Here is a 12,385-nt window from a genome sequence, read left to right as displayed (position 1 = left end):
CTCACATTTTTCCCTTCTGCCACAATGTCCAAATCTCGGTCTCGGAGTCAGAGCCCTCCCTCAGCTACTGCTCTCAAGCCGGAAGACGTCAAGCAAGAAGAGATCACCAAGCCCGAAGAACAAGATGCCCAGTTGCCACCTGAGACACCGTCCGAACCTGTAAAGTCTGAGTCGTCCCCGCCTCCCAAGCGGGAGCCTTCGGAGACAAGTACTCCAGCACCCAACAATAGGCACAGACGTACCGGACCACAGCTCATAGGCGATCTTCCGCTCGCAGAGGAGGAGGCACGGACTACCTTTGTTGAAATTGGTGACAACCACTACCAGTACTCTACCCTTGGGCGATCCAGGGAGGCCCTTGAGGGCATGACTTGCGACTGTCAATACGAACCTGGTCAGTCGGGCGGTTTTCAACTGGTATCCTATGTAGTGACTAGTACGTTGTTGTACTCGGGGGTTGCTGGCTTGCAGGTGCAGGTGACCCATCCGACGCATGTGGGCATGACTCGGACTGCATCAATCGGCTCACGCAGGTAGAGTGTCTCCCGGAGGACTGTCGGTGTCGTTCATATTGTCAAAACCAACGGTAGGCTCTCTTTGCGTGTGGTATCTAGCAATCTCCCATTGCTAACCACAACTGTGCTCCTCAGGTTCCAACGCAAAGAATATGCCCGGATGGAAATCGTCTTAACGGAGAAGAAGGGCTACGGGCTTCGTGCTGCTGCTGACATACCAAAGTGCGCTAGTTATACGATCAAGTTGCTAGGCTGACGGCTGACACCACGTTTTTTCAGGGATACGTTTATATATGAATATGTTGGCGATGTGGTCAGTCATCCGTCATTCAAGAAACGAATGCGGGAGTATGCGGAAGAAGGTATTCGACACTTCTACTTCATGATGCTGCAGAAGGACGAGGTGAGGGGATAACTTAGCTTCTTTTGCCTATCCCACGCCCCCTAATTCGGTTTACCGCTCTCAGTACATTGATGCAACAAAGCGAGGGGGCATCGGCCGCTTTGCCAACCATAGTTGCAGTCCTAACTGCTATGTCGCAAAGTGGACGGTTGGAAAACTTGTGCGGATGGGCATATTCGCAAAACGTTCTATCCAGAAGGATGAAGAGCTGACATTCAACTACAACGTGGACCGTTATGGGTATATGCGTGTCTTGTCAAGTGTCTGCGGATCGCTGATGTATCCTTGCAGACATGATGCACAACCGTGCTATTGCGGGGAACCCAATTGCGTTGGCTACCTCGGTGGCAAGACCCAGACTGATATCGCAGCCATGGACGACCTCTATTTGGACGGTAAGCCAGACGTTTCTCGTTCAAGTTCAGCGACTCACTTTTCCGCTTTCAGCGCTTGGTATCACAGATGAGGTTGAGAAGCTTGGGCTTAAAGGCAGCAAGAAGCGGAAGAGCAAAAAACTCGATGAGGACTACCTTGTAAGTGCGCCTCGTTCTATACTACCATCGTCTGACTAATATCCTTCAGCCCGAGGTCAAACCTCTAGTGGAGAAGGACGTACCCAAAGTTGTACAGGCCATGCGTCAGACGCAGAGTAGGAAGGTTCTATTGAAGCTTTTAACACGTATCAAGGTGCTTTGGATCATCGATCGCATATTCCGTCAGCTCTGCTCACCGGCCGCACGTAAAGATTACAGATAACGAAGCTGCTATGCGCCAGATCATGCGCTTACGTGGCTTCAGCGTGATGAACAATATACTTACAGACTACGCAACGGATATCGACATCTCGATCGCCGTGCGTATCTTTTCTTCTCCCCGATGAACAGATTGTGTTGAAAACTCTGTAGGCGCTTGAAGTCATGGCAAAATGGCCTCTTATTCAGCGGAATAAAGTGGAAGATTCAAAGATTCTGGTACCAGTGCAGGCGTGCCAGGGATCTGAGAATGAGACCATGAAAGGCTTGGCAATCAAGGTGAGTTGTGATCTCTTCCTGTCTGAGACGGAATCTCACCATGCATACAGCTTCTCGAATATTGGGATTCCCTCGAAGTTGCCTATCGAATACCGAAACGCCTAAAGGCAGTATGTACCTCGTCCCGTGCGGCAGTATCTTCGTGATAATTATGACCTTCGTCTCCTACAGAACGGTGAGGAAGAAAATGACGACGGTCCTACGATCATCGTCATCGACTCTCACGATGACTCCCGGCCTCTCAAAAAGACGCGCTGGGAAGGCGACGGTATTGAATTCAAGATTGCCAGTCCTGTTGCGCGGTCGGCCAGTTGCTCGGAACCCCGACCTGTGAAGATGACGCAGGCACCCGAGAAGCCACTCTACGTTGCGGCGGAGCAGCGGAAGGACATTGCAGCTGTCATAGCTGCTGCGACAGCAGCCGCAGAGGCAGAAGCTGCCAGGGTAGCCGCGGCCGCGGCCGCTGCTGCTGCTCTCCCAACCATACCTGAGGATCGAACATAGAAAGAAGGCAAAATCTTCTCGGAAGCACCACACAAAGGAGGAGAAAGAGGCACACAAGGAGAAGCGTCTTGTGAAGCTCATCGGCGGCGTCATAGTGAAGTGCATGTCCAGATATGCCAAGCAATTGGACCACGACCAATTCAAGAAATACGCTAAAGAGGCGAGTACTTTTGCTTCTGTCCGTGATCCTCTGTGGTGGCTGATATTTTTCGCGTTCTGTGAACAGCTCACGCATATCATCGCGGAGAAAGAGAAAAAGTCGGCAAGTTACAAGGAAGGGAATTTGGATGCCCTCACGGACGAGAAGACCGCGAAGATCAAGAAGTTTGCAAAAGAGTACATTGCCAAGGTCCTCAGGAAACTCGAAAAATCGAAGCATAAATCTTCCTCATCCAGTAATGCCCAGCCAGACCAAAGTGGCACTTCGCCAACGATGAACTTAGACCCAGCAGATGCGCACGAGGATAGCGGAGATGTTGAAGTGACCATGTCCGTCGAGCAAGCGATGGATCTAGGTTCGGACGACGACGTAGGAATGGACGAGGCAGAGGACGCACAACACTCGTCAGATGAGGTCGACCCGTCGCCGGTGGAGGGCGTCTCAGAACGACCGCCAGGATTCTGTCACCCCGATGACGCCGCCTGATCCCCCGCAGCTGCCGTTGGACCCAAGAATTCGGCATCGCACAGAAGAACTAGGGTGGGACCCGAACGTTAAATCGCTGAAAGAGATGAACTGGAATTCGTGTATAGCTATTGATTATACTCGCACCTACATTATTTATGATAAAGCTATCCCCTTAGGTGCGGCTCAACACTCATTTAGATGGTTTAATACATCGATAGCGGAGATACATGAGAGCTGTGCGGAAATGACGCTGGATAAATGATCTAACGGGAATTCCTGAGGACAACGTTCATGATAGCAAGGCGACTTAGGAGAGGCAGTCGAGTGGGTCCGGTTCGTCGTCAACAGGTCTGTGGTTATTGGCGATGGCTCTTATTCGTTCTAGCAGGTCTGGCGGAGGGCCTTTAGAAGGTTTCCGGGAAGTAGGCTTGACCTTCGGATCAGTGCTTGGAGCTCGTGTGGTGTTCTCTTTTAGCTTGGAGGACGGGAGGCTACGTCTTGGAAACGTCAGCAACGTCAGGCAGACGCTGAAAAACTATCGCATACAGTTTGGGCTCGACCTCTTCGACCTTCGGAGGTCGGTCGTCTTGGTTTTCCTGGTGGAGGATGGCTTTCTTCCGTTTCCGAGGACGAGACACGTCATCATCTAACTCGCCTCCGACGACGTTGTCGACCTTGGTAACTCTCTTCTTGCTGGGCTTCTTAACAACAGGTTGTTCAGCGATATCCTCCTGATGACGGACGGCAGTCTTCCCCTTTTTAGGTTTCTTGACTTCAATATCGGCCTCGCGGCTATTGGTGGGCTTCGGGACCTTCTCGCTCTTCTTCTCTCCAGCATCGTCATCTGGTGGCCGACGTTTCTTGGTCCTTGACTCGCGGATGACCTCCAGCTCATCGTCTACATGGTCAGTGGTGGATATGTAATAGTCACGACCAAGAGACACAGTATACCTTCCGACCCTTTCGACGTAGTCTCTAGTGCGCGCTTACTTCTCGACGACTTTTCGCGGACCTTTTGCGAGCGTGACGCTTGTTTCCTTGTACTCGAATGGTCATCGTCACCCGTGTCATGTGCGTCCTCAGTGACGACCGGTCTGCGCTTCTTTCCGCGACCATCCACCTTGCGGGGAGCCTCGATTAGAGTTTGATCATCCTCTGCATAATTTATTCAAGAAACGAAATTTGCACGAGTAGGGCTAACTGACCAGACTCGACAATATCCTCTTTAATGACGGGCATTGCAGCAGTGCGAGCTTTGCGCTTTGACGTCGTAGTATTGCCCTGTGCTGACTTATTGGGACGGGCTTTGCGTTTCCGTGGTGGCTTAGGACTCCTCGTTTTCATTTTCGTCAGCCTCTACGTCAGGACAATGTCAAGTTAAAATAAAGAAACGTTTTCTAAAGCAAACCTTCTGAATGTGTGACTTTGCGTCTCTTCGAAGGCCTTCTTCTTGGGCACGCTTTCTGTCACCCTGTCGGCCGCTTTTGAGCTCTCTATAAAGCTTGAGAAAATTAAGATCAACGGGGGAAGACACAATACAACGCACCTGCAACGGATTTATGGTTCTCTGAAAAAGGCCGCTCGAGCCGACTGCCCGAACCCTTTGGACGTGATGCGATGGAGGAATTGCGACCAGGAGAAACGGCCGCAGGCCTAGGGACTGAAGACACCGTCGGCGGGACGCGTTCGGTTTTGGAGTGGAGACTCTTAGCCTTGGACGGCGACTCTCCAGTGACGGCACGTGCAAGCAAGATGTCTGCGAGCGGGTTCTTGCCCGACGGTACGAATGTGCTGCATAAGTCAGAGTCAAATGGATGTGTAAGGTATTATCATGCAGCACACACCCGCCTCGATCTCTGAACCTGGCCTGTTGCCTCTGAATGCGCTGCGCCTTGCTTTCTTCAACTGGGATTTTCAACGCTGGACGCGTTGTCGTCGCCATCGCAGCACCGGGCCTTCAAACGAACGACGTCACGCGAAAGTATTCGGCGGCACGTGATTCAACTAGTCACGTCACGTGATCTTGTAGCTCTCCCACAACACTCATGCCAGCTTTTCTCTCCATATACATATCCATATCGCAACATCGTGCGGTGCGGTACTCAATTGCATTGTTGGCCCCCGGTAAAGCCACATCGTCCCGCCCTTCGTGATTCGGACTTATTTCACATTAATTGTTGTCACCAGGCGTACGCGATCTGCTGCGTCGTGCTGGAACTCAACTAGTTGCTTCGTCCGGCTCTAGAGCTTGTGGGTCTCGGTCATGCAGTCATGACACGCACACACCGTACGTAAACTGTAATCTAGACGCCCTGATACATGTGTCTGTCCAGGGTGCAAGGTTCACACGCATTGAATTAACGAGCATGGAAGCCTGCTTGTTCGAGAAGTGGAAGTGGGGGGGATATAAGGGCAGCCTGAGATATGCGAAGCTTTGCCCATTTTCTCCACTTCCCAGATGTCGCCCCCGTCCTTCAACTCAAGTACCCGCACCCCACTATGGACGGAAGAACTACTCAGAAAACTATTGTTGGCTAAAGACATCAACGATGTTCATTTTCATGTCTTCTCCCGCAGATCAAAGTCTAGGGTAATCGGCCCTTGTCTGTTGAATGCCAACACCACCGTCCTCAAGAGCAGCTCAGAGTACTTTGCTGATCGTAAGTTTTGTCCTGTCACTGGTATCATAATGTCTTCCGAGGTGCCCATCGCCTTTCACCAGTGTTCAGTTCGGATGTGATCCCTGCGAGTACGGCCATGATGCAAATCGCAACAACCGACGAGATTTTTGACGGGATTGACCTATCCGAGTATGGATACGAAAGTGACAGCGATCTCGAAGACGATACTGGTCAGTGCATCCATTTCAGCTATTAAAATACCAATCTTGGTGCTACGATGTTCAGAAGATACCACCGTGTCTCCCACACATATCCAAGTGAGGGCAGGTTCTGGTAGTGATAATAAAGACCCAGGCACTTGCGTGCCAACTATGCTGAATGTGGAGAAAAATGATGATTTTCTCCAACGGAAGGTCGCAAACTCAATCGGGTTATCCTCCGAGGGATCTGCAAGTATACAACCTAACGGCTATGCTTCAGGCACTAGGTGGAGGTTGCCACATCTTTGTCAAGGATGCTGCATTCCGGACGTACGTCGTATCTAACTCAGCAATGTAGCGTGCAATACTTGAACGAATGCTAGGTGGTATTGCCTCTTGCACTTTCTCTACATGGGCACTGTGGAGTTTTCGCCGCTCAAGTCTTCGGGACTACACGGATATAGAGGGTTTTATTCCAACACAAGTCGGGTGCCAGAGTGTTCGGCGAGGTCAATGTACCGTCTTGCGACTAAGGTTTGCAAGCATTTCCTTTCAGCCTAGGAAAAGTCTAACAAATATCGATCCAGCTCAACATTGACGAACTCCGTGATCTGGCATTCGACTCTATTCGTCGCGACATCGACGAAAACAACTTATTACGAGAATTGGCGAGCGGATTTACCGGGAGGTCCGTATGTTTTTAACATGCCTGCCACTGATCTCATCGTGCTACGACTAAATAGGCACCCGGCTGTGTTGGAAATGGAGCTCGACTTACTTTCACAAAAAATCGCGAGTGCGCCCATCGTCGAAGGGATTACCGAAGCTCTTGACGCGTATTTCTCAAAAGGAGCTATCCCATGGGGCCAATATCATGATTGGATTCTACATGCGGATTCTTCAGAAGCACAACTTGTCTCGGCTGTCCGATCCCACGACCGCAGTTCCCTTGCTTCCAGAAGAACCTGGTTTGGTCGAGTGTGTCGGGAATTCTTCACGGCGCGTACCGCAACCATCTTCCCCACCCGTCGCTGGGGTGTGGCCGCCGGAGCCATCGATTGTCGTCCCACCATCCGCAAAGGCATCTTCAGGTAAAATAACGGCAAAGCGGTAGCATCGTAAGTAATTCTTGAAAAATCGTTAGCCTACAGTCTGACGCAGCGATTTCTGAATCCACCGGATTTGTAGTAGGTCACGTCACGGCCAATGCATCGTGGGCTTATGTCGAAGTTTCTTGCGTGGAGAAGAGCATGATGTGGTGTCGCCCAGAGTTTTAGGAATTCGTCTGATATTGAAGGAGTCAACTGTTACAGGATGGCCGGGCAGATGCCGGAGAGACGTCTGACATTGAAGATCTGTATGATGAGGCCTTCAGGCGGAACCTTCCGAGGGTTTGCGTATGTACTGAACTCGAAACTTTATTTTTAGCAGACCGCTGGCAACAAAACGCGTTTCAGTCAAGCTGACGTCAGGGTAAATCGGCCATGTTAAGGGCTTACCTGAGGGAAAATGGGGGCTCCTCATAAGGCCGCATTCTATCAGCTAGCTCTCTTTGCAGAAGAGCCCCCTCCCTCGTGCCTGGGCTCTGCACGATGTTCCATTCCAACTCTGGTGTGTTGTGAAACCGCAATACTGCTCTTGCCTTCATGAGCGATAACCACTGCCCCTTGCTATCTTTCCTCCCTGTCCTTCATGTCATCAGCGTTTGAGTGCACCTCAGGTTCATCCTACGTTGTCGTCACGAGGCGTACGTGATCTGTAGCCTTGTCACTGACGAGTTTGGCACATCTGAAAGCTGCTTCGTTCGGATCCTGAGTCAGGTCTCGCAATTGCACGATGCGTATAGACGACGCCGGCGAACTGTAGTTTAGGCACCCTGTATCCCTCACAGTTTAAATAAGATGTGCCAAAGTGTAACAGATGAGACAGTGTGCGTCGCTTCCAAGCAATTCGCTACGTTCTCAAGCATTGCATTGATTTGTACACACGTGCCCTTGAAGCCCGGAGTATCCACGAAGATATAACATTGATTATCGCGGGTGGTATATGGGTAAGCTTTCACGTGTCTTGTACACGATGGAACAGTGGGAAAGAACCTCCGAACGATGAGCTGAGCTCGAGGCAAGTAGGATAATGTGTGTAACCGTATGTGTCATGGTACACGTCCGTGTCTTGGTCCGTCTGATTAAGCACCATTGTGGCTGTGTCCGTACCTCCTGTCTCCAGGTCCTCCCTACTAGAGACGAGGTTACTCGCTTCCTCTCCCGGTTCCATAACAGTGAGTGGGTTGATGAACTGCGTTCTATCTATTACTTCAACCCTGATGGTCAGGGCTACGAGTCAAAACTCTGGTTAACCTGGAATGCAGTCTTACACAGGAGGCATTCCACGAGTGGAATTCAGACCAAAGTCCTCGAATAGCAAAAGAAAACAGTGCTATCAAATATACGAAAACCTAGCCTGTGCAGTCCCGGCAGAAGGCCACCTAATGTCCATCTCTCTCCTACGGGATCCAGCGTGAACATGTAGTGGAGACAGTGTCTAGCAGAGTGGCAAGCAATTCTGTGACACCTGAATCGACAGGACCAGGAGCCACCTGGAAATAATACCCTGCAAAAGTGTGTGGACGCAGTACTCGGCTGGATGGTCGATCCACAACAACGCTTCATCGTTGCCTCGTCGAGCCCTCTGAGAATTTGCAACAAAGTGGAATATCCAAGAGCGAAACGCTTTTGTCTGCACTAAATTCCAAAAAGTCTTTTTAGCAGACCTCTGGCAGTAGAATGTTTCCGTCAATTTGGCACATCGAGATCAAGAGTGAAACCAATGACCTACCCGAGAGAAGCGGGAGACTCCTTGTGAAGCCGCATCCCAGCAGTTGTCTGCTTTAGTGGCTTCTTGATATCAACCAACTCTTCTTGAAGTAAGAGACTCGCTTTTCTCTCCGTTCCTAAACTCTCCACGATATCCCATGCTGAGCTTGGTGTATTGAAAAATCTTTGACAGGTTGCCCCCCCATTTATGAGCAATTGCCATTGCTCTTCTTTCAACTTATTTTCCATGCTCTCCGCAGCTGACTTGTCTTCAAGTTCATCCCACATCGTGGTCACCAGGCGTACGCGGTCAGCAGCGTCGTTCCCAACTATATTGGCACACACTTGGAAGCTGCTTCGTTCAGAACGACACCTGGCTTCCGTGATGCGACGTGTATAGATCACGCCGTTGAACTGCAATCTCGACACCTGGTATCTGTCCGAGTGTCAACAACGGTCCGATTCGGAATGGGTGGGATTGAGTACGTCGCTGCCAGCCATTTCGCTATCTTTTCGAATACCTCCTTTTGCGATGAATACGTTGCGTTGAAACCCGGAGTGTCCACGAAGATGTAGCGCTGTCCACCATGGTAGCATGGATAAGCGATTACGTCCGCAGTACAAGAGATGTAGCCGTTCGCTCCATCCTCCATTTTCATGCCAGTAAGTACGTTGATGAACTGCATTGTAATCATTTGTTCAGTGGCTGCCTGAGATTTACGGACTGACTCTATATACTCACATTGCTCATCCCTGAGCCCGTTGTTCCCAATACACTAGCGAACCAGTGTGATGTACTCTCACGCCAGGGGTGATTGAGGTAGCACGTACATAATTACGATGTCAGTGGATCTGATTTCGGAGCGAGGTAGAGCCTTCCGAGGCCTGTTCAGTGGCCTCTGCGGTGGTAACATAGTTTGCAATGATTCCTTCGTACGAGGGGAACGTCAGGTTATCGTCGTTGACAGTATGAGTTTCAGTAGCTGCCTGGGGCGATGGGCTGAGAGTAGAATGGTAACTGCGCAAACTGGTAGAGGGGGCCACGCTGTTCGTGCGTGTTCAGGGTGGGGTGTGGGGGCATTTCTGTCAGAGATTTTTCAAGAACCTTCAAGCAACGCACATGCACGCAGGTCTCCCCTACGTCGAAATGTCCACACAATGGCTGGGTACCGTTAACTAGAACTGGCACTGGATAATCTGATAGTCTCGCAACCCTCCGTTCTGGGGGTGACCGGTGACTTAAATGCTGTAAGTACAGCAATGGCAGACTTAATCCTGTTAATCCGAAAAACCTACATGCCGTGCCACTATCTGCCCTGACCACGATGTTCTCCCCTTCTGGAGGATCATCCAACCCTTTCAGCAAGTTGCACACCACTGTCTCGGGCCGTGGAGAGACTGTAGCCATGGATGTCCCCTCTTCTTCATTGATGCCATTCTATTGGTACTTTATTTGTACCCACTCAACCTGATGTCTAGGCTTCTTTGCACCTTCCAGAAAGAAATATGTAGCACTTTTAAGTAGTCACTACTAGTCAACACTACTCGAAAGTTTTTCTCCTTGACATTCTACACATTCCAACATTAGATCATATCCTTATGCCCTAATTTGGCAGTCTCTGAGCCTCCGGAAATCCATGGTACAAAGCGTGCTTGTCGTTGAATGTACAACCGAGGCCAGTCATATTGGCATCTTCAAATGATGAGTAAGGTAGAGTAACCAGAACTCTGGATACGTCCGAGCGGGAGCGTCCGTAGTGACAGTCCGGTCACAGCTGAATCCAGAGGATACCAAATTTATGGTAATGAGACTGGAGTCATGGTTGCTACATGCCAGTATAACCCTGAGGCAGGGTGGCTGAGAGTCGGGAAGGGGGATAACGGGCAAGAACACTTGAATACCCACATTGCTGACAGTGAATGTGCGCAATTTCTGCAAGTATCCAGTGCCAGCATTACGCACCCGTGCGAGTTTCCGGCGGCAGGCCCATTTGCTCCATCCGGGGAAGCGCTGTGGGCCGTCGATATACTCCTCTATTACTTTGTCGACAAAGTCGCCGGGTTCCACCTTTCTCACGTGGCCGCAAAACCGGAAGTCGCTCGGATCTTCTGCCAAGGCACTACCCGACCGCGAACCCGATGAGTGCCATGCGAATATGCTATGATCGCTGGATTCCCGGACGATTTCTAGTTGTAGACGCCGAAATGCCTTTGTGCCCTCTCCATACAACATGGGCATGTTCACTCCGAACAACCCCATCAGCGAATATGCCCGATCTTCCACACGTGTCGTCTTCCGGTCCGCAGCCCACGACATGATTTGTGCGACACAGAGACACTTCGCACCCAGGCCATCCCTCAAAACTTCGCGTGGAATTTTTGTGATGTCCTCCAACGTCAGTGCAAGGCGCTGCTTGTTGCCAATGGGTTTCCAGTGCTTGTTGAAAAATTCAACTTGCTTCGCTGCGATGAGTTCCTGCAGTGTCCAGCCCCGTACAAACCACTCCGGCCAACCGTGGGACTTGGGGAACTTGCTATCATCTTGTTGAGTAGGGAAGACCAACTCCTCAACGTCGTTAAGATACGCATAGCACACCTGTGCGTTTTGGTACCACCGGTACATTGAGTTAATGGCTTCCGACAGCTCTGAACTGCTACGCTTGTCGATGCAGCAGGTATCGATCCACAACCACTCGTAGCCATCCTTCTTGGCTTGTTTACAGCTCTCGATGATCTTTTGGTAACCGCTGCGCTGCCGGACCTCGTCCCTATTCCGCCTCTCCATTTTCATGAGCGCAGTCATCTCTTTGTAAGTGACCTCCGAGTCGCCACTCCAGCGGTGCGACAGTATCGCATAACGAGTAACTTCATCGTCAGACTCCTTCAGGACTTGACTTTCGGGATCAGCCCGCTGGATGTGCTTTTCGCGGTCGAGAACCGCTTTCACGTCTAGTAACTTCATCTTCTCACAGGTCAATACAAGGTTCGACACATCAACTAGTTATCACACATACTTTCCAGATGTCTGAGCCTACAAGGTATTCTTTCAGGTGGTCACCTTCGAGCGTAGAACGAAAGGCAGGCGGGAGGCCGATGCTGGTTGCTGGTCACAGTCCTACAAGGGAATACAGCATTGGACATGAGTGCCAACTTTGAGGCTATTCCACGGCAACGTAACCCAAAGCCGGCGGACGCTCAACATCATATCTACACAGCTTATCGAGAACGCGAGGCAAAGAGATGGACAGAAATTCCCCTTCATCCACTCCCTCGAGTTGCAATAGTGTCTCCGCTGGCCCAACAATCATCATACGCACGCCTGACATTTCGTGGTATACTGCCGGTGCCCTGCCGATCGTTTGACTGACGCTGTACAAGTTGTACATTTAGCAGCAGGGCGGCGCCATGACTGAATGTAGCAATCTCATGTCAGTACACTCTGTAGGAGTCCCACCTACGTGTGTCAAATCCAAAATTGCGCAGTCGATCATGGTCATAGGGTTTTCAGTGCAGCAGTGACCCCATGGGAGGATATACATGTCTATTGCCGTCGCGTTAGTCCGCTAAAACACAGCTCAAGGCACGTTTCCCTTGCGATAGGATGCATTGTCACGATGTGAGACGGTAACTTGACGTGCCAAAGATCATCGATGATCGATTGGGAGATGTG

At 50.7% G+C, this 12,385-nt stretch overlaps 5 protein-coding genes across 5 annotated transcripts; 2 read left to right on the top strand and 3 right to left on the bottom strand.

Moving 5' to 3' along the window:
* Nucleotides 1–24: 24 nt before the first annotated feature.
* On the top strand, nt 25–3,291 carry F5J12DRAFT_944141 (uncharacterized protein; the record flags this gene model as incomplete). Its single annotated transcript, XM_051749719.1, has 15 exons — nt 25–159; nt 190–394; nt 472–586; nt 651–737; nt 795–918; nt 983–1,158; nt 1,210–1,313; nt 1,366–1,451; nt 1,501–1,605; nt 1,664–1,771; nt 1,824–1,949; nt 2,000–2,059; nt 2,121–2,393; nt 2,461–2,613; nt 2,680–3,291. 15 exons carry the CDS (start codon nt 25–27, stop codon nt 3,097–3,099), a joined length of 2,277 nt encoding a protein of 758 aa, XP_051598933.1. The 3' UTR covers nt 3,100–3,291.
* Nucleotides 3,292–4,149: 858 nt separating this feature from the next.
* On the bottom strand, nt 4,150–5,141 carry F5J12DRAFT_169569 (uncharacterized protein). Its single transcript, XM_051738217.1, has 4 exons — nt 4,926–5,141; nt 4,628–4,872; nt 4,490–4,574; nt 4,150–4,437 (listed from the first exon to the last, which is right to left on the bottom strand). The coding sequence occupies exons 1-4, from the start codon at nt 5,021–5,023 to the stop codon at nt 4,431–4,433; spliced, it is 435 nt and encodes a 144-aa protein (XP_051598932.1). The 5' UTR covers nt 5,024–5,141; the 3' UTR covers nt 4,150–4,430.
* A 398-nt stretch (nt 5,142–5,539) lies between these two features.
* Nucleotides 5,540–7,179, top strand: F5J12DRAFT_783707 (uncharacterized protein; the record flags this gene model as incomplete). Its single annotated transcript, XM_051742894.1, has 8 exons — nt 5,540–5,741; nt 5,804–5,932; nt 5,988–6,155; nt 6,190–6,232; nt 6,286–6,436; nt 6,490–6,590; nt 6,646–6,993; nt 7,047–7,179. The coding sequence occupies 8 exons, from the start codon at nt 5,540–5,542 to the stop codon at nt 7,177–7,179; spliced, it is 1,275 nt and encodes a 424-aa protein (XP_051598931.1).
* Nucleotides 7,180–8,252: 1,073 nt separating this feature from the next.
* F5J12DRAFT_839566 (uncharacterized protein) lies at nt 8,253–9,935 on the bottom strand. The gene is made up of 5 exons (XM_051746081.1): nt 9,547–9,935; nt 9,458–9,491; nt 9,202–9,395; nt 8,738–9,151; nt 8,253–8,674 (listed from the first exon to the last, which is right to left on the bottom strand). The coding sequence occupies exons 1-5, from the start codon at nt 9,627–9,629 to the stop codon at nt 8,644–8,646; spliced, it is 756 nt and encodes a 251-aa protein (XP_051598930.1). The 5' UTR covers nt 9,630–9,935; the 3' UTR covers nt 8,253–8,643.
* A 926-nt stretch (nt 9,936–10,861) lies between these two features.
* F5J12DRAFT_697795 (heterokaryon incompatibility protein-domain-containing protein) lies at nt 10,862–11,581 on the bottom strand (the record flags this gene model as incomplete). Its single annotated transcript, XM_051740457.1, has 1 exon — nt 10,862–11,581. A coding segment is annotated over one exon (720 nt), but the record flags the coding sequence as incomplete, so codon positions are not given.
* Nucleotides 11,582–12,385: the final 804 nt, after the last annotated feature.

This window comes from Pisolithus orientalis (assembly GCF_024613125.1).
Source record: "Pisolithus orientalis strain OTSU chromosome Unknown F5J12scaffold_19, whole genome shotgun sequence".
In the NCBI taxonomy this organism is placed as follows: Eukaryota; Fungi; Basidiomycota; class Agaricomycetes; order Boletales; family Pisolithaceae; genus Pisolithus; species Pisolithus orientalis.
This window is presented reverse-complemented; position numbering and strand designations above follow the sequence as displayed.

What these genes read in the sequence shown, in the direction of transcription:
- F5J12DRAFT_169569 (XM_051738217.1), bottom strand. Translation starts at nt 5,023, where the DNA reads ATGGCGACGACAACGCGTCCAGCGTTGAAAATCCCAGTTGAAGAAAGC. An exon ending in AGGTTCAGAGATCGAGGCGG is followed by an intron (nt 4,873 to 4,925) that starts GTGTGTGCTGCA and finishes TGACTTATGCAG; the next exon opens with CACATTCGTACCGTCGGGCA. An exon ending in GAACCATAAATCCGTTGCAG is followed by an intron (nt 4,575 to 4,627) that starts GTGCGTTGTATT and finishes CAAGCTTTATAG; the next exon opens with AGAGCTCAAAAGCGGCCGAC.
- F5J12DRAFT_839566 (XM_051746081.1), bottom strand. Translation starts at nt 9,629, where the DNA reads ATGTTACCACCGCAGAGGCCACTGAACAGGCCTCGGAAGGCTCTACCT. An exon ending in TCCACTGACATCGTAATTAT is followed by an intron (nt 9,492 to 9,546) that starts GTACGTGCTACC and finishes CTGGTTCGCTAG; the next exon opens with TGTATTGGGAACAACGGGCT. An exon ending in CGGGCTCAGGGATGAGCAAT is followed by an intron (nt 9,396 to 9,457) that starts GTGAGTATATAG and finishes ATTACAATGCAG; the next exon opens with TTCATCAACGTACTTACTGG.